Source organism: Mastigoproctus giganteus, chromosome 8, assembly GCF_048544385.1.
Source record: "Mastigoproctus giganteus isolate SK-2022 chromosome 8, ASM4854438v1, whole genome shotgun sequence".
In the NCBI taxonomy this organism is placed as follows: domain Eukaryota; kingdom Metazoa; phylum Arthropoda; class Arachnida; order Uropygi; family Thelyphonidae; genus Mastigoproctus; species Mastigoproctus giganteus.
The window spans coordinates 87,292,764-87,319,959 of NC_143582.1; the positions used below are offsets into that span (position 1 = coordinate 87,292,764).

General features: G+C 38.9%; 1 protein-coding gene across 1 annotated transcript in view; it reads left to right on the forward strand.

Moving 5' to 3' along the window:
- Positions 1–27,196, forward strand: part of Herc4 (HECT and RLD domain containing E3 ubiquitin ligase 4) — a 768,218-nt gene that overhangs the window by 333,580 nt on the left and 407,442 nt on the right. Inside the window, exon 11 of the mRNA XM_090378812.1 lies at positions 21,622–21,790. Within this exon, the coding sequence (XP_090234938.1) occupies positions 21,622–21,790 (169 nt within the window). The remainder of the gene's footprint in view (positions 1–21,621; positions 21,791–27,196) is intronic.

Consider the following 27,196-nt stretch of genomic DNA (forward strand, 5'->3'; position numbering starts at 1 on the left):
TTGTTAATTTTATCAGTTGATCCCCACTGTATAGAATTTAAACTGTCTGAGACCACCGTAGTCACCTTTACGAAAGCAAAAACCCTTCCCTTTTACCCTTGATGGTATTAATATCTTTAAGTAAATCCCATATCAGTACACTTGATCACTGCTACCCAGTGATTCCTTTATCTGCATATTCTTAATTCACAAATAATCACTGCTGATAACCAGATCAACAGTATTATTTTCTCTGGTTGCCTCTCAAACTTGCTGTGTAGAAAACAATCATCCAATAAATCCACAAAAGCATTGCTAGCGTGCAAGTGACCAACCCACAAGTTCCAGTCAATATCTGGGAAATTAAAATCCCCTATTACAAGACATTCTCATTTACTGGCTCACTCTATTTCTCTGAACAATTGTTTGTCATACTTACTAGAGTCATTAGGCCTATAACACACTCCTACTCTAATTTTTCTTTCCCAGTGCTTATGTCACTCCAAACTGACTCAACATTGCATTGTCCACCAATGTCAATTGGATGCACTTACTTAGATATTGTGTCTCTTAACTAACAGCATAACACCTCCTCCCTTCCTATCCTGTGTATCCTTTCTGTACACATTGATTGTACTATCCATATTCCAATTTGGCATTGCTTATATCTGTGTGACACCACATCTTTGATATCCCAACAATATCCGCCTTTAATGTCTTGACCAGCACTTCAAATTTATTTACTGTACTCTTAGCATTGGTGTACATGCAAGTATACACGCCCTATTCGTATTCTTAGTTACCCTAACACAGCCCATGTATTTATTTGTTTCATGATGACTCCCACCAGACCCTGAAATCCCCAGCACCCTGCCTTCCAGGCCGCTGCTCATTCTAATAGAAGCAGTGCAAGAATCACTTTCACTTCTTGTGGCTACTATTAACGTTTTAGTCTGTGAATCCCTCCAAGCTAGCAGTTTTCTGACCCACCTAACACTGCCTCAATAGCATCAGCAAACACTCTTGCACTCCTTCTATTTACTCATAAGTGTATCCCATCCCTGTAGAAGCTCTCTCCTGTTAACGAGCACAGGCCATGCTGAACAAAATTCTACCCTATGAGCCTTAAACAATCTCTCCAGGGCTGAATTGATTAACAAAGCCCTCATCATTTACTCCCTCCTGTCATATTTGGTTAGAATTGCAGACACTTTGAAATTTAATCTTGACTCACAACATTTTTTCAACATTGACCTGTACTTGTTAAGTAAATCTTCAGATCTCCTACTCTTAATTTCATTATTGTCAACGTGTACAACAATATCATCCTTTGTGCCCTTAAAAGATGATATTTGCTCTACAACATCATCAACTTTTACCCCTGGTAGACATACCCTGGTCCTATTCCACCTATCCTTTCATGATATATTACCCATCTCCCTGACAATAGGATCGCCGAGAATAACTAACTCCTGTGGAACCAGCGCATTCTGCCTTGGAGATTGCTGCTATATTGCCTAATGCACAAGAGTGAACTCTGGCATTGAGTTGGGCAGATGAGTGCTTGATTAGTCTCCCACTTTAATACTGTCGAGGGCACTACCCAGCTCTTTAAACTCTCATAAGCACCCATCAGAATCCATAATTGACGCCGCCAGCTCTGACCAATTGTAACTTTATAAAAATAAATAAAATAAAATAAAATTACAAATAAAATAAATAAGTAAAATCGACTGTAAAATGTAGTATAATTTAAAAACCATAAATCATATGAATTCATATCAAATCATATAAAAACTTTTGAAAATACTATACATTAAAAGCGTTAAACCCATACCATTATGAAACTTTAAAATACAATACATTAAAAGCGTTAAACCCCTACTACTGTAAAACTGAAGCTTTCGACAACATCTGCTGCCTTCCTCAACTTAAGTAGTGCTGCATCAACAATTCATTATAAAGCACTAATGGTACCTGCGCATAATCCGTTTCCCGTATATCAGCACGGGAAGTGGCACGGGCTGTACAATCTTAAAACATTCATCCCTATCCAGGATAACAGTCTCAAACATTACATTAATTCTACAACCCTTATCCCTATTCAAGCTATTATCACTCAAGGAACAAATCCTTAGGCTCTCCAGCCACTTCCGGTTCCAGATACCCTCTACCTTATCTGAAATTGTAGCTCCTTCGGCTGCACGGTTTCCCAGGCATGTTCTGCCACGGCCAACCCCGAGACATTAGCCAACCTAAGCATGTAATCTGCGCTTAGTCTCACCTACGTAACATCCCCCACAATCTGGACACTGAATTTTGTAAACAACTCCCTGTGTTTTCAGCTCCCATAACAAGGTCTTTAACCACCACCATCACCGTGTGCAGCTTCTGACCCGGAAGCTGCACACAACGTAATTGGTATGACCATAAAATGCGGGCTATTGGCTACGAAATGCCCGGGTAGTAGGGAATGTATGCAGTGGAACCAGGTACCCCCTCCGAGTACCATGTCCACAACAACCTTCAATCACGTTCCGGGGGTATTCGTATCTCATAAGGTTGGCCGTGACCTGTTTGATTTCTTCCTCCCTATCCTCCAAGGTAGAGCAGTGCGACCAAGCCCTGCTCATTAAAGCCCTAACCACACTCTTCTTATGGCCTCCAGTCTGGGCAGAACCAAAATGAGTATACTGGGCCTGGCACATCTCTTTCCTAAACACTCTTGTTTTTAATTGTCGGCCCACCCTGTAAATCCAGACATCCAAAAATGGCAGAGTGCCCCCCCCCCGCTTGGCCTCGGAGGTTAACTTTATAAAGGGGGAGCCACTATTAAGCCAATTGAGAACCTCTGGCCCACATCCCCTACGTAGTATAGCGAACGTATCATCCACATACCTCTTCCACTCCCTCAGGGGTAGCGGACCAGAGGAACTCAACATCCTATCCTCAGATTCTTCCATTGCTAAATTAGCAATGACTGTGCTAATAGGTGAAGCCATAGCCACACCCCGGATCTGCCGATACATCACACCTGCAAATACCATAGCGGTGCCGGACAAACACAAGCTAAGACCTTCACATATATCCTATACACTCTAATTTGTCCTATCTCTCAAGGTATTATCGCCCTCCAAAGCCATTCGGGCACAATCCAAAGCATGATCCACCAGAATGCACATGAATAATGACACCACATAAAATGATATCAAAATTTCTTCTTCTTCAATATTCTGATCCTGGGCAAATCATATAAATTCCTGACTATTCTACACTGTCCAGCCAGTCCGGCCCAAAACAGGAGAAACCAAACCCGCCAAAAATCTGGAAAGGGTGTGCATCGAGCTGCCCACAAATGATACAATCGGCCTCAACAGTACACCTACCTTGTGCACTTTAGGTAAACCATAGAATCTGGGTAATTTACAACCCGATGCACATAACCTCCAAGAAACTTCCTCCGATATCTTGCCCGCCTTGTACCACTTTTGTACCAGTTTATTGGTCTGTTGCTCCAGCATCACCAAAGGATTCCTATTCACAACTTTATAAGTGGACACATCATTCAATAAAACAAGGACCTTCCCCCCAATAGTCCTCCATGTCTAGCACCACCGTCGATCTACCTTTGTCCACTGGCAACAACGTGATACTCTCATCCCGCTGCAGCTCCCGCAGCACCCTCCTCTGTGCCGATATTAGATTAGGCGATATCCTACATGCCTGGCCTAGAACACACACACACACCGTTTTCACCCGGATCTGATTGGCATTAGTTTCAGGGAGATCTGATATATCCCCCCCCATGGCCACCTGTACGAAGGGAATCTTGTCCGGAACCAAGACTCAAAAACCTCCTGTGCACCATCAATATCTTGCGACTAAGATTATGAATAAAGTCACCTTGATTCATCAATCCACATACCCCCACCTCTTCCCTAAGTCTATTAAACCTATTAACCTGCCTCTTTTTGTATGTATCAGCAACCTGCATCGTTTTAACCACCACCATCCTATGTATTCGTACCCAATGCACCAACTCTAAATTGTTATCGAGGTATGTCCTACATACCTCTATACACCTCCTCGTGTTTATCAGATCCCAGTGTAGCTTGCCAATACATATCCTACATAGCTTGCCAAACCATAGGGATCTGATAAGTAAATAAAATGGCAAAAAAAACTTGTAATTTTTTTGGATCTTGTAATTCACAGCTTTCACTTGTAAAAAGGTTAGAAGTCAGGGTAATCCTCAATAGAGATATATGATCTTGCCTAGCAATCAATGTCATTGAAGATAAGCATGGGAGCAGAAGAATCATTTTTTAGGATATAAGACAGGACTAAGGTTTAGGAGGATTGAAGTCAACCAAGTTATCTTTGCCCCACTGATGGAGATCAGCATTTATGGAATTGGTTGTGAATATTTGAGAAGTTGAGGCTGTTTGTGCAAGTGAAGGTTTCTCAAGCTGGAAGGTGGAATGCAATGTGCTATCATCAGTAAAACTATGGATATAATTTCTCGTCAATGGAAGAAGGTCATTAATATAGAAGAGGAAAAGAGTGGGATAAAGAGGTGAACCTTAGGTATCACCAGCATTAGTGGAAAAGGTTTGAGATAGAGAACCATCTACCATTGCCCACAGTGAGCAGTCAGAGAGGAAACTAGATACCCAATTACAAAAAACAGTTGGCAAACTATAAAGTGGAAGCTTATTTAGAAGTCCTCTATGCCAAACATGATCAAAAGCTTTTGAAATGCCAAGAGCAGCTGCTTGAGTTTCACCAAACATATCCATTGAATTTGTCCATAGATGGGTAACATAAGCCGGAATTTCACCAGTGAATTGATACTGAAGGAATGTATACTGGCAATCATTGATCAGATGGAAAGTCTCTAGATAGTTTAAGAGATGGGAGTTAATTGATTTCTCCATAACTTTGGAAAGAGTAGAAGTAAGTGCAGTGGGACGATAATTGGATGGAAGGGATTTATCAACCTTTTTAGGAACTGGTTGGATATGAGCAAATTTCCAAGCAGAAGGAAAAACACCTTTGGAATAAGAAAGTGAAAAAGGCGGCAAAGAATAGGAGTAAGTTCAGGAGCACAGGTTTTGAGAACAAGTGGAGAAATACCATCAGGACCTGGAGCTTTCTTAGCATCGAGATTCCTCTTACCATCCTTCTGACCTCCTTTTGACAGAAGACCACAGGAGGCATCGAATGGAGTGTACTGGGAATGGTAGGAGATGGTTTACAAAGATCATCAACACACGAGTTAGAAGAAAAGGAGGATGCTAACAGGTCATATTTATCTTTGGCTGAACTGGCAGTTGAACCATCTGGTTTTGACAGAGGTGGGAATTGAGATGTGCAAAAGTTGTGGCCAATAGCTTTGGCAAGGGATCAGAATGCTCGATTACCATTTGGATAAGAAGCAAGTTTTCTACTCTTTGCCTGTTAGAAATCTAGTTTGGACTGATTAATAACTGCTTTACAATTGTTGCAAGCTTTGGTGTAGGTAGAAAATGAAACTGATGATTTGGAAACAAGCCAATTGCAGTATACAAGATCCTTATCTTGAACAGCGTTAGCACATTTATTGGAAAACCAAAGTTTAGATAAAGGATGAGACTTTAAGGTGGAGTGTGGAATAAAGGATTCCATCCCTACGAGAATAATTTCGCCGTCACGATCTGAGCAAACGTTGACATCAGAAGTTTTGAAACATTAATCCAACCAAAGAAAAGAAGAAAGACATCATGCAGATCATCCCATTTTGCATTCTTGTAATGCCAAACAGGGACCGCTCACCTCGACCATGTACCTAGAAAGTTTGTTTATGAGAAAAAGATAGCGTGTTGGCTGTATGGTTAGGATTTTCCGGTATTATAGTAGTTAAATGAACAATCTGTGCAAGGTCATTAGTAATTACAAAAGCATCAGCATCTCTACCAGCTGGGTCTGTTTGACTAGAACATGGAAGCCAGTTGGAGTTCTGAACATTAAAATCACCAAGGAAAATTACCTCACTGTCAGGAAAGTTGGAATGGAGAAATTCAAGTTTCAAAGAGAGGAAGTCAGAGAGTTCCAAGTGATTAGTGGATTTGGGAGAACGGTAGAGGCAACAGATGAATTTCACAGAATGAGGTAGAGTGATTTTAATTTTAAGCCAAAGAAGACCGAAAAGAGGAGATTCTAAATTACTAAGTCTCTGACAGGGAATATCAGAGTGGTCATATGCATGAGCACCAACTTTAATGTAAAAAAGGAATCATACAGCGAATAATTTGGACAACTGAGAGGGGCAGTGCTTGAATCAGCTGGTAATTCAGATTCTGTCAGAAAGAGTACACTTTGAAACTTGAAGCAAGGTTTGGCAGACTGTAAGTGGAAATGGACATTACTGAGTTTGGAACTGAGATCACATATATTTGTGAAATGAACGAGGAAGTGTTTGGGAGGTTTAGATTTTTTTGCAGATTAGTTTGTTCTATTAGTTTGACAATTCATGGCAAGAGTGTAAAGAGCTCCTTGACATAATGTGTCCTCAGTAATGTACCCTGCATACATACTATTCAAACTCCCTCCAATCACTCTATAGCAAAGTACAGGGAGCAAGATTTTATACTAGCTGATCCGGAAGCCTCCTAGATTCCAAGTGTCATAAAATCAATCATAAAGCAAATAATTAGGGCAGTAACTGATAATTGAAATTCTGGTAGAAAAATTAGGGCATAATAGATTGTATGTGGAAATAGACATCATTGAGATTGGAACTGAGACCATATATATTTGTGAAATGAGTGAAGCTTTTGGGAAGGTTAGATCTTTTTGCAGATAACTTTTGTTCTATTTTGTTTGACCATTCACGATGCACGAGTAGATAAGTTTAAAGTTGGGGGCGGGGGAGGATTTGTTTGAATTAATGAAATATTTGGATGTGGCATGCATACAAATGCGTACTACTTGGTCTCCCTCCAGTTCCTTGCTTGCTGGCAGAGTAAAGGCAGTGAGATTATATGCTAGCTAATGCAGGTAGCTCTTAGAGAGTTACCTACAGGTTTTGTCCAGTCTGGTGGACTATCTAGTAGCTGGCCTGCAAAAACAGTTTTAAAGCTGTATCCTCAGCATACAGAATTGGATCTCATCGCAAACCAGCGAAGGCATCTATGCTTATATTAACAGTAGAAGGAAGGGGTTAGATCACATTGGGCCACTTGATGTCTATGGGTTAACTGTTGACACTGCTCAGGTTGTTGAAAATTTGAATAGGTATTGTGCATCTACATTCACATATATTATACATATATGTGAATTCACATACACTGCCCTACCATTAATATCCAGACACCTGCCTTTAGACAAAAAAAGAACTTTTATTGTGTCATTTAATATTTTGTGCCGAAACCATTTGCTTTTATGATGGCCTTCAGCCTTTTCAGCATACTCTCGACCAGCCTTTTATAAATGTCAAGTGATACGTTCCTCCACTCGACCTTTAACACATCCACCAGTTCGGCCTTGTTCTTTAGATGATCTTGAAGTGCACATACCTGACAATCCAATACATCCCAAAGATGCTTGATAGGGTTCATATTAGGACTCTGGGTTGGCTAATCCAACTTTTCCATACCCATGTCCTCAAACCACTCTGTTACAACCCAAGCAGTATGGCATGATGCATTGTCTTACTGATACAGGTATGGGTCTTCCCTGAAATATTGCCATAATGTTGGAAGTGCATAATTGTCCAGGCTGTCCTGAAATTGCACAACATTCATGGTTTTGCCGTTAATGTGACACTGCCTCCACCAAACTTCAAACTTCATTATTGGGAGGATACAATCAGGAAGGAACTGTTCCCCTGGCATTCGCTGTACTCAAGAATGGCCATCAGACTGGTAGAATGCGAACCTCTATTCATCTGTCCATAAGACTGTTTTCCACTGCTTTACAGGCCAGGATTCGTGCTCCTTACACCATGTTAATCTGCATCTAGCATTTGTTGAGGTGATCAGTTCTGTTGAACTGTTGAGGTAATTCTGTTGAACATGTCTTCTTGTGTATCCCACTTTTGCAGTTGTCTGTTCATAGTCCAGTGTGCATATTTATAGCAGGTTCTGTGATGTGTTGCATGCATAGGACCTGTTTCCCCATCCATGTCCAGATATTAATGGTAGGGCAGTGTATATCACATAGGTATTGTGCATCTACATTTAATTCTGCTGTTGGCATTCGTGCGAGCAGATGTGCCTATTGGAGCTCTTCATAGTGACAGCAAAAAAGTACAGATAAGAGGGGATTAAGCAGGATTAGTGAAGTAGAGCAGGATTTCAAAGGTAGTATATTATAATGTTATTTTGATAAGTTTTTTCCCTGTAATAGTTTGATTTTTTTTATATTATAGATATAATTTTTTGAGGTTTCTTTTATTAATAATTAGTAAATTTTATAATGGTTATTACAAGGTTCACCTTGAACACTTCGCCAGAGTCTGTGGCGAAGTGTTTTTGCAGAATCTGTGGCATGTATTCCAAGGTTGACCTAGTGGATAATCCGATCTCACTTGGAGATTCTTTTCTTTGTCACCGTTGTAAGGAGAGCACTGATCTTAAGTTTAAATTTGGTGCATTGCTACAACAATTTGAGTCATTGAAAAAATGGGTGCTTGCCTTCTAGATAATGTAACTGGGAGCTTGTCAGGGACTCAAGACTCTAGTAACCTACCAAGTGATGCACTCCCGATTCAGAGCCCCAGAACAGAATAACCAAGTGCAAACTAGTCTGGTTCAAAAGGACTTAGTTTTATTAGGAGACTCCATTGTCGGGGAAATGAAATATTTTTAATTATTAATGATGATGTCACCAACAGACTGTCAGATTTTAAAGGGGATAAAGAGAATATTATTATTCATGTGGGGACTAATGACATTAAGTATACACAATCTGACAATTTTTTAGACAAATATAGGACCATGCTGAAGAAATGCCACGAGTTGGGTCACAATGTTTATGTCTGAAATTCTGCCCAGGCATGATAGGAAGTATTATATGCTCAAAGGCTCATGAATTGACTTGAAAGACTCTGCAAGGCTTTTGGGAGGAAATTTTTATCAGCTTGGTCTGAACTTGTAAGTAGAAAGGGTCTGTTTTGTATAGATGGGATACATTTAAACAAAGGTGGTGAAGGAGTTTTTGCCAGTATCAGTGAGGATACCTTAAAGGTTTAGGGAGACTGCTAGTTTGTGGGAGGGGGACAAGGGTAATATAGATATGCATTTATCTGATAATATTGGTCAAAGTAACACTTGGGCATACCTCAAGAGTTCTTGTTTGTTACAGCAACAGGACATATTAGCAAAATGTGAGGGCAGAAACATTTCAGATGAGTGGGCAGCTAATGCTAGGGAAGTGAGCTCAGATAACTTTAAGGAGTGTGTCAGGGTAGTTAACTATACGATGACACTAAATCTTAATTGTTTATACAGTAATGTCAGATGTGTCATCAATAAAATGAGTGAATTCGAACTGCTGGTTAGGACAAGTTGCACTGACATAATAGGCCTTACAGAAACGTGGTGCCACCCGGAGATAGGGTATGATTCATACCATACTGATGAGTTTCAGTATGGTATGAATAATGTATTTAGGAAGGATAGGGAAGATAGAAGGGGTAGTGGGGTCATGTTTCTTATCAAAAAGGAGCTGAGCATGATGAAAGCTTTCCCGAATTCAGACGTTTTGCATGCTAGTATATAATCTGTATGGTGTGAGATAGTTGGAAGCAAAGGTATAATGAGAGTGGGAGTAATCGACAGGCCAGATGATTGTAAAGATTATGATGAGAACCGCTACATGCAAATGGAATGGACAAGTAAGCATGAATGTCTTATTATGGGTGATTTTAATTTGCCTCTAATTGATTAGAGCAAATGGGAAGGAAACGCCATATAGGGGACAAAATTTTTAAATCAACTAGATGATTGCTATTTATATCAACATGTCAGGGAAAGTACTAGGGAAAAGAATTCTCTCTCCTCATCATCACCCATGAACCAAATGACATAATAGGGCTGACAGTACAGGAACCAGTAGCAGGAAGTCATCATGGAGTTCTGTGGTAGATGATGAAGATAGAGATAGTGATTGAAGGCAAAGGAATGCGTTATAATTTCAGGAAAGGAAATTCAAATGATTGAGATGCTACATAACCTCTAGTAACTGGGTAGATATCTCACAGAGAGCGAATACAATTAAATTATGGTATACTTTTAAAACATTAATCATAGAAGCCTTGAATGCTTATATACCATTAAAAAATACTCCACGAGGAGGATTCTAAGTTGGATGAATAATGAAGTTGCTAGATTACTTGAGCAGAAAAGATGGCATGGAAAGGTTACAGAGTAATAAAAGTACTGAAGCCTATAACACTACAAATTGATCTGTAATAGTGTCCCAGAAAAGGTTATGCTGGCAAAGGCAGATTATGAGTAATCGCTGGCAGAGAGGGAAGAGTGAGGATAAGGAATACTTCACATATATAAATGCAAAGAAGAGAAGGACAAACAAGATTGGACCCATTATGTAATGGATGTAGGATAGTATTAGATAACCCAGCTGAAGTTGCAGATGAACTCAACAGTTATTGTGCTTCGATATTTATAGAAGAAAAACCCTTTACGTCAATGAGAAATTGTGGGAGTGAAATTGAAAAAAATGTAATTAATGATTTCACATGTTTATTTAATGAAAAACTTTCGAGCCTACAGGCCAGTAAGGCTCCTTGGGTTGATAGTATGAACCCTACAATCTTAAGGGAGGTAGCAACTGAGTGAATTAACCATTGAGGCTAATTATGAGAGTATCACTGCACTTGGGAGTGATTCTGTTGGATGGAAAAAAGTATCAATGTGTCTCCAAAACATAAGGGCAGTTCTAAGAGTGAAGCGGGAAATTACCGGCTGTTTAGTCTAACTTCAGGGAAAATAATGGAAACAATGAACTGTCTCCAAAACATAAGGGCAGTTCTAAGAGTGAAGCGGGAAATTACCGGCTGTTTAGTCTAACTTCAGGGAAAATAATGGAAACAATGAACAAGGCTGGAATTCAGGATGATTTAGATAGAAATGGAATTCTGAAGGATACTCAGCATGTAAAGGGAAAATCATGTTTAACTAATCTGGTTCGCTATTTTGACAGGGTCACTCATGAGCTGGATTTAGGGAATAATTTCTACATTTTTTATTTGGATTTCAGCAAAGTATTTGACTCAGTCCCACATGAGTGGTTACTTTATAAGCTGGAACAGGTTGTAATCACAGAGAAAATCCTCAGATGGATAGCTGGATTGCTTCAGGGCAGAAAGCAAAGGGTTGTGATAGCTGGTTATTCCTCAGATTCGGTTGATGTAAGAAGTGGAGTTCCCCAAGCAGCAGCATTAGGACCAGTGTTGTTTTTGATTTTCATAAATGACATCGATGAAGGGATAGAGGGCATGATGTATAAATTTGCAGATGATGTAAAGATTGGTAGAGTAGTTAATGATCACTGCCAAGCAGAGCTTCTTCAGAGTGACCTAGATCAACTTCAGGGATGGTCAGAAAAATGGCAGTTATGCTTTAATCCAGCAAATTGTAAGGTATTGCACCTGGGGAACAGTAACCCTGAATTAACTCATATACTTGGTGGAGTTGACTAACGCCGGTAGTGAAGGAAAGGGACATGGTCAGGCATGAAGTTCTCCGAGCATTGTAGACTGGTTGCAAGGAAGGCCCATGGTGTCCTATTGATGATTTAGCAAACAATTGCTAGTAGAGATAAGGATGTCATAATCCCATTATATAAGGCTATTGTTAGACTACACTTGGAATACTGTATTCAAGTATGGAGACCGCACCTAAAGAAAGGCATTGCGCTTGTTGAAAGGGTCCAAAGATGGGTAACTCGCCTGGTGAAATCGTTAAAAAGGGCTCCATATGAGGAAAGACTTCAAATATGTGGGTTGCAGAGCTTGGAAACTAGGCACTTTAGAAGTGACTTGATTGAGGTGTTTAAAGCTCAGAGGCATAAGCAAAATGAATGTGGACAAAGTTTTCACAGTTATAAATGATTCTAGAACAAGGGGCCATAATTTCCAGTTACGTGGGGAGATGTTTAGACTGGATTGCAGGAAGTTTTATTTTAGCCAGAGAGTTATAAATTACTGGAATAAGTTATTTCAGTAATTGGTAGGTGGTAGGGACTGACAATTTGGGGAAATTCAAAGGTCAGCTGGATAATTGCCTATGGGAGGAGGGAAACACATAGGCTCTCTCTTTCTTTTTCTCTTATTATTATTATTTTTTTAAAAATTTTCTTCTTATTATGTTATTTTATTTTTTTGTTATTTTTTATTATTTTTTTTTGTTGTTTTATTTTATTATTATTTTTTTTTTTTTTTGGCTGGTGCAGCATAAGCCATAGGTTTCCTTGCACCATGTGGCCATAGCTAATACTAATATGAGGAATTCTTTAGGGAAGAGGATGCCAGAAGTTTATCAAACTCTAATGAAGAGTTAAATGACTTGGTGATAACTGAAAGGAATGTGGAGGGGAATTTATTCAGGATGGGCATAAAAATGCATTTGGGGTGGATGGAATCTATCCAGTTATATTAAAGGAAGCAGTAAAAGAAGCAAGAAAACCCTTAGTCTTAATTATGAGATATGTATATATATTCCCAATTCTAAAGGGGGAATAAAGAGGTGACATGAGTAATTACAGACCTGTTAGCTTAACTTCTGTTCCAGGGAAAATAATGGAATCACTAGTTAAAGAAGTAATGCAGGACCATTTGGACAGGCATATAATTATACTGCAATCACAGCAGGTATTTGTCAAGGGGTGGTTTTGTCTAACCAATCTGGTAGGTTACTGTAATGTTGTGACCAAGGAACTGTATGCAAAAAATAATTTTGACATCATATACTTAAATTTCAGGAAGGCTTTTGATACCATTGCATATAAAAGACTGCTGTACAAATTGGAGCAATGTAGCCTTAAGAGCAAGTTGCTGCTGTGGAAGAAGACAGAGTGGTATTAGGGATTGCATAACACCGAGAAATTTCAAAACTGAGTTTAACCAAAGTTTACTCTTAAAACCAGTTTTAAAACTGATTTTCTCAGACTTAGGGAAAATAATTAAAAGCTTATAACGCAGGTATTTATTTTATCTTGGGTAGATTGTACAAATCGTAATCAAATATTTTAAACAAAATCTATCACCTCTTATAGTAAAAAAAATAAAAAAATTAAAATGCACCAAAAAAGTAACTGGCTTGAGATTATACAAAATTACAAATTGTATTCAAATCCTTTGAATAAAAACAATCTTCTCGTATAGTAAACAAAAAAATAATAAGCCTTATAATAATAAATAAATAAAAATAATGTGAAAAAAAATAGCTTGGGGAAATTAGTAATCGAGGGATCGTGCTGCAAGAAGCTACGCTCATTAGGCCACAAGGACAACCTGAAAATTTCCAACAACTCAGAGAACTCACCACGCACAGCCCAAAGCGCAAAGCAAAAACAGCCCAGTGAGGTAGACTTCACAGAAGTCGCGTCACCACTTGATAATACTCAGCACTATGCCAAGCTGCAAGAAAATATGAACGATAATGCCTACGAGATTGACACCATTGATACAGATATAACGCCTCATACTGACGCCTCCTACAGACCAACACCAAGCCACCTGAACCTGTCCACATCGCATGCAAGCATCGATGCATCTTCAGCAACCCCTCAGACAGCTTATATTATGCCAATATCTGAAAATAGCCAAAGCATACCTGCGCAGAGGTCTGAAGGGGTGCCAAACCGAACCAGAAATTAACATTCAATACTTAAAGTCATCCCTAAAGCAAATCATTGACTTCAAAATCAACGAAATAGTGGAAGTCCTCATAGGGAAAATAACTAGTTGCCTAACAAGTCACAAAATCAATGCCAGTCTGCAAGCCAACTCTCACACACTGGAAAGCATGACGTGCAAATTTGCTGATACAACAGAATCACCCCAACATGGCTGCACAGCCCTAAGAAACACCCGTGATGCGTAACCTTCAGAGTCTCCCCGGGATGTCATACACAGAAATCCTGGCCACCGAGGTGAACAGTAGTGGCAAAACCATCAAAGGTCAAGCTCTAATATGCACTGCGATAAAATCGCACAGTTCCCTCCAAACTTCAATCCCTGACAGTGACCTAAACCCATTGCTGACTTCCCAACGCAGTCAAGAAAATATACCGAAAACCTCATCAAGCCACGTCGACGCCCAAGCGAGCTCAATCGACACAATTCAAAATCAGTTTTTTTTTTTTTTTTTTTTTTTTTGATTTGGCAGTTGTTGGCGCATCGGCTTCTGTGGCCATATTGCACCTCCCAAGGTTTTTTGCAGTACTTTGATCCAAGCCCGAGGCGGGAATCGAACCCGCGACCTTTGGGTTGCCGGGCAGGTACTTTACCCACTCGGCTAGCCCGGTCGGCCTCAAAATCAGTCGAATGACGAGCACGATAACAGCACTGCCCAATCTGTAGCAGCTTCACTAAACGGCAATACCAGACAAGAAACCCGCACTCAGAGAAACTCTGTAAAGTACGGCACAGCAATAAACTCCAAGCTACGAGCTTTCAGGACTCAAGACACTACCAGAAACAGTACAACCAGCCTTTTTGTATCTCGACTGAATCCATGCACAACCCCTGAACTAGTCAAACAGGTTATATACGAAGAGGTGAATCTACGGCCAACTGTACACAAACTACAAACTAGGAGTCAACAATGTGCTGCATTCAAAATTGACTGTAGCCGACAGCAAATAGAACTGATAGGAAGCGTCGCCATTTGGCCTGTCGGAACGAGGATCAGGCCATTTGTTCCCTATCAGTCAACCTCAAAACCTAAAGCGACTACTCATATTCGACAAAAGTACTCCCACCGCAGTCACAGCTGACTTGGTGATTATAATTGCCTGCCAGAAAGGATGCCAGCACCAGAATCTTCCCACACTAACATACTGGAACAAACTCCACCCAAGGTTGGTAATACCATCCTCCAACGCGAGAGAAATCAAGGTCACCTCATCCCTGTCCTGATCTCTCATTATCGAGAGCCTCTACTTGTTCACAGCTGGGAAGCAAGGCTCCCTCCCATGAGGATAAGCATTACAACCTCTTCTACTATCCGCGTAATGTTCCAGAATATCAGGTCCTTAAGAAATAAACTTAATACACTGGAAGAGATTCTACTCTCAAACTCACTAGACATATTGTGCCTCGCTGAAACGTGGTTAGAGGCGAACCAGCCAGATATAAGCTGCTCCATTCCTGCAGGCTTTCATGTACTGGCTGCCTCTCGCGATAACCGCAGAGGGGGTGGAGTTGCTATAATTTTCAATACGATAAAAAATTTCTCCATCGTACACTCTGTCTCAAGTATCTCTCAAGACGTGGAAGCCTTAATGATAACTCTGGAACATTAAGGTACCACTATAGATGTTGCATCCCTGTACCTTCCTCCAACCCCAACTATGATGGCCATCGACGAAGCTACTAACTGGTTAATAAATAATCACCCAGCAGCCACTCATATTGTATGTGGGGACTTCAATCTTCCACCATCTACCCAACACCTCAAAAGTCATCTCACAGAATCTCTCCAATCAATCCAAATATTCCAAGTTAACTACCAGCCAACAAGAGACCAAAACCTACTGGACATAGTCTATTCCTCGGCAATATGCCAACTCGAAGAAACCACAGCCGACATGTTTCAATCAGATCGCCAACCAATCATATTTACAGCTCTTCTACTAAAAAATATTTCAATACCCCCAAAACCAAATCTGTGAAAAAGGTCACTGCTCCAAAATTTCTGAATCCAGCACTCTGCATTGAAGCTGCATCCACATCCCATGGAACATCTTAGATGGATGTGAACTGAGCGTCGCAATCGATTTAATGACCAAATGGATCAAGACCATAGCCCTTCACACCGCTACCAAGACAGTCACCATTACTCCGCGCTCCAGAGCATGGTGGACTCCCCAGCTCAACCAAAGTTTCCACTACAAACAATTGCTACACGCCAAGTGGAAACTTCTGGTAATGTCCAAGACCACATTTCATTCTCCAAAGCCAGGGCCGAATTCAACAGAAACAAATCAGCTGCAATTAAAAAGCACCTTGAAAGAACCCTAAAAAGGGGGAAACCATTCTACAGAACAAAGGCTAGTTCTTCCAGCAACATCGACCCAATTGACTGGCTCAACTACATTGCCAGATTTTCTAATCAACCTCCAGCTCTACCTAATCTGCGACTCAACCACTTTCATCTCACTGATAGTCTTGCTACAATCCGAATTTCCAAGCAACAACTGATGCAGGCCATTACCGGCCTGCATCAGTTGTTGCTTGGAAATACTCTCCCTCTCACAGCAAACACCGGTGACAACGGCATCCCCCAGTTCATAATCAAATGTTTAAGCATCTTCATCATCGATTCACCCCTCAACCTATACAACAGATAGTAGAAGGGGCAAGACAGAGTACCTGTTCCACCCTAGTGGAACAGGTACTCTGTCTTGCCCCTTCCTAAGCACCAACAGTCAATGCTCCCAAGCCAACATAGGCCCATTGCTTGCGCCTCTGTATTGCTAAAAATTCTGGAGAAAGCACTGCTACCGTCTGTCACCCATCAAATTATCTGTGACAGTCCTCAGCAAATACACTATGGGATATCAGGAAGGTCAACTATAACTAACCTTGCAACAACCACTCTGCACATCTTAGAAGCCTTTGAACAAAGACAGGAATTATCAGTTATATATCTTGACATCCATTCCGCATTTGATGCCATCTACATACCTAATCTCCTACTTCTCTTAGAAAACTACTTCAATTTTCGCGGCGATGTTCTCTGGTTCCTAAAATCTCTCCTATCGAAGAGGACCCTTGTTCTAAAGATCAGAACAACGACCTTCATGCGTCACATAATTGCCGGCGTGCCTCAAGGGGGGAGGATCCTGTCTGGCATTCTCTTCTCAGCAATCATGGTGCATTTTGTGACCAACAAGTGCAACTGTATCACATATGCTGACAATGTCAAGCTCCTTACTAGGATATCGCCATCCAACTCGGCAGCCGAAACCACTCAGCAAATCACTAGCAAACTGCAGGACATGGCTGACTACCTCAATACTTTCAACCTCCAAATCAACCCGCTAAAATCGGCACAAATAATTTATTCACTAAAGGGCAGCCCAACAACATTGGAGCCTGTGCTTAATGGCTCCTCAGTTCCAAGTGTTCAAACGCACAAAGATTTGGGGGTCGTTTTCGACTCCAAACTGTCTTTCAACGATCACGTAAACCTCATACAGTCAAGGCTGAATTCACTACGCTGGGTCGCCAAACAACAGCTGCTCCACACCACCGACCCACAACTGGTAAAAAGATACATTGTATCAATCCTTTACCCGACAATACTGTATGCTTCGGAGATATGGGCCTCGGCTGCCGAATCCAACACTAAAAGAATATTCTATGCCGAATTCTGGTTTCTAAAATGGGCCAACAGCAAACTCCACCTTCCCCCAGCTCTCAGATCAACGCAGTTAGCAGAAGCCCTTCAACTACACAGGCTCCGATCCTACATCAGAGAAAGAAGGCTGCTGTTCACCATCAAGATGGCCACCAGTAAAATTACAGAGCCAAACTTCTGGGATCACTACTCTTGGCGTATTCCTCCCCCTTATCTTCGGTCTTCAGCACAGCTGCTAGCAAACTGTAACCAGCTAGTACTAACCAACAGATTCCTGCCAAAGCAAATGCTGCCCTCACTGCAAACCATCGACGGGGACCTCCAAGAAGTGGTCAATAATAAAAAATACAGGAAGGGAATCCTCGTGGAACTGAAAATGTAAAACTGTGCTTTGTTGCCTTCCAATAATCTGATGTAACTTATGTTTTTCTCATGTATATTTCTTTTGTAAATATGTTTTGTAAACCCCTGGCACCACCATGCCGTGACGGGACTAATTGTATGTCTATCATGCTGCAATTAAAGATTCTATTCTATTACTTTACTATTTATTGCTCAGCTTTTTTCTGAAAATGATCTTTTAAAAAACACAGTATATTAATCATTTTTCCTGATAGACTTGACCTTATTTTTGTGTTAAAGAGATCAGTGATCGAAAACACTCTGTCAGATTGGACACTTGTTGGTTTAATGGTCAACAGTGCTCTATAAACTTTCTCCAGCTTTTCACTTCTACTGCTATTTGCCTCCAAAAGTTTAAATTCTTTGCTGATTTCCAATTCACTCGGATATTTTGAAGGCTCTTCAGTTAATCTCTTTATTACACTATCATACTCTCGCATGAGTGTAGCTCCAACATCGGAACTAGACGAGTCTTTGTTTTCTTCTGAAAGAACAGTTTGTTTATTTTCAGTTTCTTCATTCGACGCTAAGACTCCTTTGGAATGTTTTGCAAATAATCTCTGATAAATCTCTTCAGCATGCTTTTTCAAAACTTGCTTACTTGGAAAATCAAAAGTTCTTGAACCTGAATCTTCTTTCCTAAACTTTTTGGAGTTGTGTAGATAGCTCAGCAAAGCCACAGTTTGGCAATTTCCTCTTGCTTTGTAATGCTGCAAAAGGCTTTGGTGAAACTTTAAAGCAAATGGGTTTTCTGCTGTATCAAACTTAGCAAGCAAAAATTCTATTGAAGACTGCTTTAAGTAAGTCTGTATCTTCTGAGGTTATAGCCTTCAGAATCATTTCAACTGGTCGCAAAGTTTCACCTAGCAATTCAAGTGTTTTCCAGTCATCATCAGACAGCTTCAGTTGACAGTACTGCACATAGAGCATTTGGAATGCAGTTTTTCAATTTTAAAAATCTCTCAATCATATAGAATGTGCTATCCCATCTAGCCTTGCAATCTAATATAAGTTTATATTCTTTCCCATTAAATTTTGCTTTAACAAAATTTTGTAATATGTCATTTTTGGTAGGCGATTTTCGAAAAAGCTTGCAATTTTTTCTGACTTTGTTAATAGTTTGTGCAATATTGGCCACTGGATTGAAGAAATAAATGAGCTCATTGGTAAAGTCGGTTTGATAAAGCATGCCTTGCTGTCTTTCTTCAACTTCTTCATCATCACTTTCTTCATTATTTTCATTTTCTTCGTTGTCTTTGGGAGACTCAGACTGTGCACCATAATTGATTGCTTTTTCATAAAGTACATCTATAACTGACAGATGTATACAATGGGCTATACATTGTTGATGATTAGGCGTAATTTGCTTGCCAAATCATCATTGCTGCCTCCATCGGTGGTGCAGGCAACAATATCCTCATCTAAGTTCAAACCAAATTCCTTTAAGTGTCCCTTCATAATTTGCTCAGTTCTTCTGCTACCAAGTGAACCATTAATCTCAATAAGACCTATCGACCAGTGATTGTCTTTTGGAATGCACATTTATATTCATATACCTTTTATTTTGTATAGACGTATATTCGTCTAGAGTCAATGAATACCGTGCACCCAAAGCCAATGAAATTTTGAAATGCTGAATGAGTTCTTCTTTCTTAGTTTTATAATAATTCAGAATCATATTTTTAATTCCATTCACTCAGGCTGGTGGTAATTTATCGTATTTATTTCTCTGAAGGTGAAGGCTTGATTGTATAAACTCACTCTTGGCAATAGAATTAAAAGAAAATCCATCTAAAGCAGCTAATTTTGAAATGTCTTCTTCCATAGATTTTTTAACGATAAAGTTTTCTAATGTTCTTACCATTTTTACGGGAGGTTCGCTGTTATCTTGTTTAATGTCAACCTGATGCATTTTCTTTAAATGCAACATCAAAGATGATGTAGATCCTCCAGACGACTTCATTATCTTCTGTCATTTTGAACATTGTGCTTCATCTTTGCTTTTTCGAGCAAAATAATTCCATACATTTGATTTCATCTTAGACATATTAAGACTAATAAATATTAATTAGCAGGAATTTATATCACCGACAATTTTAAATAAAAATATTGAAGATAACAAAGGCACAATACTATGCATCACTCCCGCAAGCACTGAATGAAGAGTCTAAACGAGGCAAGTTTCAAAATTTTCACGAAAAAAATTTTTATTTATTTACTCACATTTTATTTATTTTTTTCCCCCAATTAAATCTATTGTATTTTCAAAATTACATAAAGGCTAAATTTGGTGAAGCTGCTTTTTGGAGAACATTTGATCGCAAATTTAATAGGAATAAAGAAGCAAAAAATTTTCTGCGATTGAAATTTGATGCAACATTCAGCAAATCTGTTCTAGTGGGTAACCATCAATAAGGCGGGTTCCATAACTTGTCTGGTGAACAAGATAGATGGAATGGAGAAATGTTGAACATTTTCTTTTACGCTATTGCTCCGACTCACTCAGTCGTAAATGAGTACACCTGCATCGTGCCATGATACAGGTGGGAAGATAAAAGGTACCCCTCCTAGATTTGGGCCACTTGCCCACGAGATTCGTACCTTAAAATAAAATTAAAAAAATGTTTAAAACAAAGCTGTTGAGCGATCCAGACAAACAAACAAACAAAAGAAAATGTGCGTAACAAAAAACTATATTCGAGGGCTAACTAAGAAAATATTCGAATCCGGTTTTAGAAGCTCGGTTTTGGTTTTAACAACTCAATATGAAAATCGGTTTTATAAAACCGGTTTGCAAGCCCTAGTGGTTATCAATGGGCACTGCTCTTTGGTGACTAATGTTATTAGTGGAATTCCCCAGAGTTCAGTGCTGGGTCCATTGTTGTTTTCTATATTTATAAATGACATTGATGATGGTATATCGAGCTTAACGTCTACAAGTTTGCAGATGATACAAAGGTTGGCAGGGTGCAAGGAAGCCTGAGGCTTATGCTGCACCAGCCAAAAAAAAATTGAGTTACCCTGAGAGAGAGAGAGAGTTATAAGTAGAAGGAAATCACTAAGAAAGAGAAGAATGATGATATACAGCTCAAGTCCCTGGGTGTGCCAAGCCCATACTCACCACATGTGAACCCCTTAGGTTGAATTTGGATTTAAAGAAAACCCAAATTAAAAAAAAAAACAAAAGATGCTTTTCAAATTAACACTTTTTACTCCTGGTTTTTCTGATAACTTTTTTGGCCTGAGATTGAGTCAATCTGGATTAGGAAGGGCAGAAACATTTTTGGGGTTTCATTTTACCGAATTAGTCAGCCTCCAGAGAAGGTTGTTTGACTAAAACATCTGATTTTCTTCTGTCAGATTGGAAGAAGTTCTAAAATTAGAGTGATTTTCCCTCAAATTGAATTAAAAACCTGACACTGTCAGGTTTTTAATTCACTTTTTTGCATAACAAGCAGTGAATGTGTTAAGTGATATTATGTTGCATGAATGTAGTGCCTGGTGATTTTCACATTTAATTTAATATATTTTCCATTTGTTTGTTTGTTTGTTTGTTGAATTGCTCCATAAAAAAATGACAAAATCTTGAAGTTTGTTATAAAGACATTGCTCTTTACTAATTTATTTAAAAAAACAATCTTTTTTCTAGTTATATTGAAACAATCTTCTCATCAAGTGCTTGTCTAAATGGGTCCTTTGCAAAGCCAGGGAATTTGCACTATGATTGCTCTGTTAAAAATCATGGAGTTGACATGAGTGCCGCTTTTTATGGCTTTCATTGCATTGAAGAGGCAAAGAATTCATCTATACCAGAATTGGTTAGTAATTACTTAATATAATAAATTTTTACATTTGGGTTAAATATTAAATTATACTGTAAGAGAAATGTTTGGATATTCTAGATCTGTGGTGGCAGATATATTTTAGAGTGCCACTTTTTTTTATTTTTAATTAACTGAAGTGGCTTTGCATGTCATTTTGGTCCATTTAAGAAAGTTGTATTAACTTTAATAATAGTATATTTACACACACACGCGTGCATGCACTGTTTCAATTAAAAGGTACTGGGGGGGTCTACCTTGCTGTTTTTTTGGGTTTAGATTATTTATTGTCTTGGCCTTTTTTGTCATATTTGAACTAAAATTTTTGAATTTCATGTTAAAATTGGACTAATAATTACTGTTTAAATTTTATAGTTTTCTGAATTTAAATTTTGCCTAACAACTGCTTTTTAATCAATGAGAATATTGTCCACCATCTTGGATTAGCCTAAAAACATTATTGTGCACTTTTTTTTCAAAAGTAAAACAATCATAACTGTTATAGTGAGTAGAGCAGCTCAAAGTGCCATTGTGTAGCTCCAGTAGTTCTACACAGCTAACCGCCTACTGAAGAGCAAGCATCACATACAACCATTGTTTGTTTTTATTCAAAAATGAAATCGGTTTATGTTCATTCCAGAAATGTGGCAATAATGTTTTCAGGCCAAACCAAGAGTGGGGAACAACTTTACCATTTTGAGAAAAAAAAAAAAAAAAATTGTAAACTCTATGTGGTAAAAACTGCCCAATTTTAGCATCAAATTCAAAATTTTGGTTCCAATACTATAATCTCTTATCATATTGGAGCCAAAATTTTGAATTTCAAGACAATAAATAACTTAAACCTAAAAATTAGCAATATAGACTTTAGTGTCTTTTAATTGTATATAGAGGAAAACCAAAGTGACAGAAAAATAAATAAATAAAAGTTTGCAATTTCTTTTCATAGCAGGGTAATAATATAAGTAATATATGATGAAAGATGCTTCTATGGATGGAAACTACAGAAAAAAACCAAAAAAAAAAAAAAAAATTCATCACTTGCCAAATTCTCCAAATTTCTGTGAAATTTGGCAATGTAATATATAGGTAGCCCTCGATTTATGTCGGGGACAGGCACAAATGGAACCCTTTATATAATGGGGTCAAGCGGAAATCACAGGGTTAGGTTCCGGGCATCAAAAATTTTGCCTACCACTTTGCATTGATTGTTTTATTTTATTAGCATTCTTCATAGTTGCAGTAATAGTCGAAGGAGGCATATTCATAGCCCTACACATTAGGGCAGCTTTCATCAGATTCTATCCTCTGAATATTGCACTAGGATTCAATGAACTACTTTTACCAGACATGGAGTGTCTTTATTCTATTAAATTAAAAACTTTATAACACTATTGGAAAAAACTGCACATGGCTATCACTAATATTATTATTTAATTTATTAATAGCACAATTAACAAAAAAAAAAGTTAGCGTAATAAATTTCAAACACTTAAACAAATAGTATAAACAAAAACCAACTGAATGCTTCACTGCATGGACCTTTACCACCCGCATCCATGAGTGGCTACTTTGAGGGCTGGAATCTTTCTCATCTCTGATATGAATGCGATAATTGCTGATTGGCTCAAATTGTACTAAATCACATGAACAGTGTATGAAAGATAGCACAGTATGATGCTGATAAATTTTGTCTGATGATTTTAAAGTTACAATTTATAAAAAAATTGCAAAAATAAATAAATAACAATAAAAATGGCATTGTGGTTAGTGATTGGCACTATTGCAAATTGGTGCAAATTAGACCAGGGCAAAACAAGGGCTACCTGTATATATTTTGTGTCATCTATCTCTAGCAAACTCTCTTAGGTGTTAAATGCCATACATGATTGCATCAACCCTAGTGGCAATATAAAATAGTGCATATGCCATGAGCCCAGTATTCTGTGCTATTCCAATGGCTAAGTTTTTACAATTAACACCATGTAGGAAAAGTGTTGCTGCTGCTGCATTGAATGCAGAGTGACATTCTGTTCATGTAACAGCTAAAATGATTCACCATAATCAGTTAATATTGGCATGTTTATTAGGAAAATTATCAGAAACTGGCAAAAAAGTCTAAACAGAAAGAAAGGTAGTTGATGTCTATGAATATTTTCTGCAGTCGTGGATAGATTTCTGGTCGTTGTATGTCTGAAACAGAAGATCCTCATTGACAGATCTCAAAACAGCATGGGAGGGGGATACAGGAGTAAAAGCAAGTACTAGTACAGTCCGTAGATGCCTTTTCTCATTAGGAAAAGTAGTGATTTTCCCTCAAATTGAATTAAAAACTTGATATTGTCAGATTTTTAATCCACTTTTTTTGCATAACAAAGCAGTGAATGTGTTAAGTGATATTATGTTCCATGAATGTAGTGCCTAGTGATTTTCACATTTAATTTAATATATTTTCCATTTGTTTGTTTGTTTGTTGACGTGCTCCATAAAAAAAAATGACAAAATCTTGAAGTTTGTTATAAAGACATTGCTCTTTACTAATTTGTATAAAAAAAAAAATCTTTTTTCTAGTTATATTGAAACAATCTTCCTATCAAGTACTTATCTAAATGGGTCCTTTGTAAAGCCAGGGAATTTGCATTATGATTGCTCTGTTCAAAATCACGGAGTTGACATCAGTGTTGCTTTTTATAACTTCCACAAGGAACCTTTTTTTATCACAAAAAATTAAAACCCATAGTTTAAAATGGGCAAAAAAGCATCGTAGTTGGTCTGATGAACCAAAAATGCTTAGAGAGCTGCAGGAGACATTAATCCGTGGTAGGTACCATGAGATTTCCGAGGAATACATTCAGGACCTTTATCAAGTCGTGACATTAGCAAGGGAACATGATGCAAGAAAGCAAACTTATATAGCATCAGCAAAAAAAAAAAAAAAAAAAAAAAAACCAACCCATATTTCACCCATCTTCTCACTCCAAATTTTTGTCAAGTGATATTATGTTCCATGAATGTAGTCCCAAGTGATTTTCACATTTAATTTAATATATTTTCCATTTGAATCTATTTAAGCTATCAACTTCCACGACAGATGGAAGTTTGTTCCAACAATCAACCACCTGCTGGCTAAGGAAAACTTCCGCACATCTATTCTACAACCGTCTTTCCTCAATTTGGATTTATGCCCTCTCAGGCGATTATTCTGAGCAAGAGGAAGAATCCCATCAGCATTCAGCATGCTCAAAGCATACACCTCAATCAGATCACCTCGCAGTTGCCTAACTCCAGACACTGTAATTTGCAAATCTTAAGCCTTTCTTTAGCATTAGCATTAGTAGAGGCATTTGATGCAAGAAAGCAAGCTTATGCAGCATCAGCCAAAAAAAAAAAAAAAAACCCACTTCCACTTCACCCCTCTGTTGGTTCCAAATACCTGTCCAGCTGAGCCTTAAACTTATTTAGGCTATCAACCTCCACCACAAGGGATGGAAGTCTGTTCCACCAACCAACCACCCGCTGGCTAAAGGCAAATTTCTTCACGTCTATCCTACATCTGTCTTTCCTCAATTTGAATTTATGCCCTCTCAGGTGATTTTTCTGAGCTAGAGGAAGAATCCCATCAGCATTGAGCATGCTTAAACCATTCAAGGCTTTACACCTCTATCAGATCACCTCGCTGGTGCCTAGTCTCCAGACACTGTAATTTGCAAAACTTAAGCCTTTCTTTGTAAGAGCACCCCTTTGTTCCATTCACTAATCTTGTTGCCCTTCTCTGTACTCGTTCCAGCAGCTCTACATCCTTCTTGAAATGAGGCCTCCAGACCTGTATACAGTACTCTAGGTGTGGCCTGACCATTGCCTTATACAATGGAATAATCACCTCCTTATCCCTGCTGGAAAAATTCCTGTATATCATTGACAATACTCCATGAGCTACTCTTGCAGCCCGTCTGCACTGCTCAGAGAACTTCATATCTGCCTGCACAACCACCCCCAAGTCCCTTTCATTCTCTACCACTGTCAGTGTAGTACCACAGAGTTGATACGTTGCTCTGGGGTTGCTGTTTCCCATGTGTAGTACTTTACATTTGTCAATGTTAAACTTCATTTGCCACCTCTCAGCCCATCTGCTCAACCTTTCCAGATCCTGTTGCAGCAGCATAGTGTCAGTAGTGTCCTTGACAACCCTGCCAACCTTTGTATCATCTGCAAACTTGGACATTAAGCTTGATATACCATCATCAATATCATTTATAAATACAGAAAACAATAATGGACCCAACACTGAGCCCTGAGGGACTCCACTAATAACATTAGTTCACGATGAGCAGTGTCCATTGATTACCACTCTCTGTCTTCTCCCCCTCAACCACCCCTTTATCCATAGCAGCAATTTGCCTCCAATGTCACACTGCTCCAATTTGTGTAGCAGTCTTCCATGTGCAACAGTATCAAAAGCCTTTCTAAGATCCAAGTATATAATATCAAAGTTATTCCCTGCATCCAGTTCTTTTGTGACTGCATCATAATATCCAATCAAGTTGGTCAGGCAAGACTTCCCCTTAACAAAACCATGCTGTGTCTGAGCTATAACTGAAGTCTTGTCTAAATGATCCTGCAGTGCTTCTTTAACCAGTGCCTCCATTAATTTTTCTGGAACAGAAGTTAAGCTCACAGGTCTATAATTACTTGTGTCAGCCTTTGATCCTCCTTTGTGAATTGGGGTCACATTTGCACATTTCCAGTCTATGGGTACCTCCCCTGAGTCCAAGGAAGCTCTCATAATTATGGCTAAGGGTTTGCTTACTTCCTTTGCTGCCTCCTTTAATATAACTGGATAGATCCCATCCACCCCGGGTGCCTTTCTTGTGTTTATCTTCAACAGTTTCTCCTCCACTTTACTCCCAGTTATTTCAAGATTCTGTAGCTTACTGCTAGAGTTGAATACACCTCTGGCATTCCCCTTGCTGAATAACTCCTCATGTGTGAATGTCGATGCAAAATATTCATTTAGTTTGTTAGCTACCTGAGCAGGATCATCAACAGTTGACCCATCAATATCAAGTGAACCAATCTGATTCATCCCCTTCCTTCTAGAGTTAACATAAGTAAAGAACTCTTTGCTTTTTTTTTCTTTGCATCCCTTGCCAAGGATTTCTCGTAATCTGCCTTTGCCTGCCTAACCTCCTTTGTAACTTGGTTGCATATCAACTTGTATCTATCATAGGCTTCTGTGTCATGTGTTAATTTGTAAGTATCCCATGCATTTTTCTTCTCTGCCATATGCCTCATTAGTTCATCTGACATCCATTTTGGCCTAAACCTTGAACAATATTTCTTAGTTGGTAGGTAAAGCCTAGTAGCTTCCAAGATAAGTTCTTTGAATGCTTCCCATTTTGAATT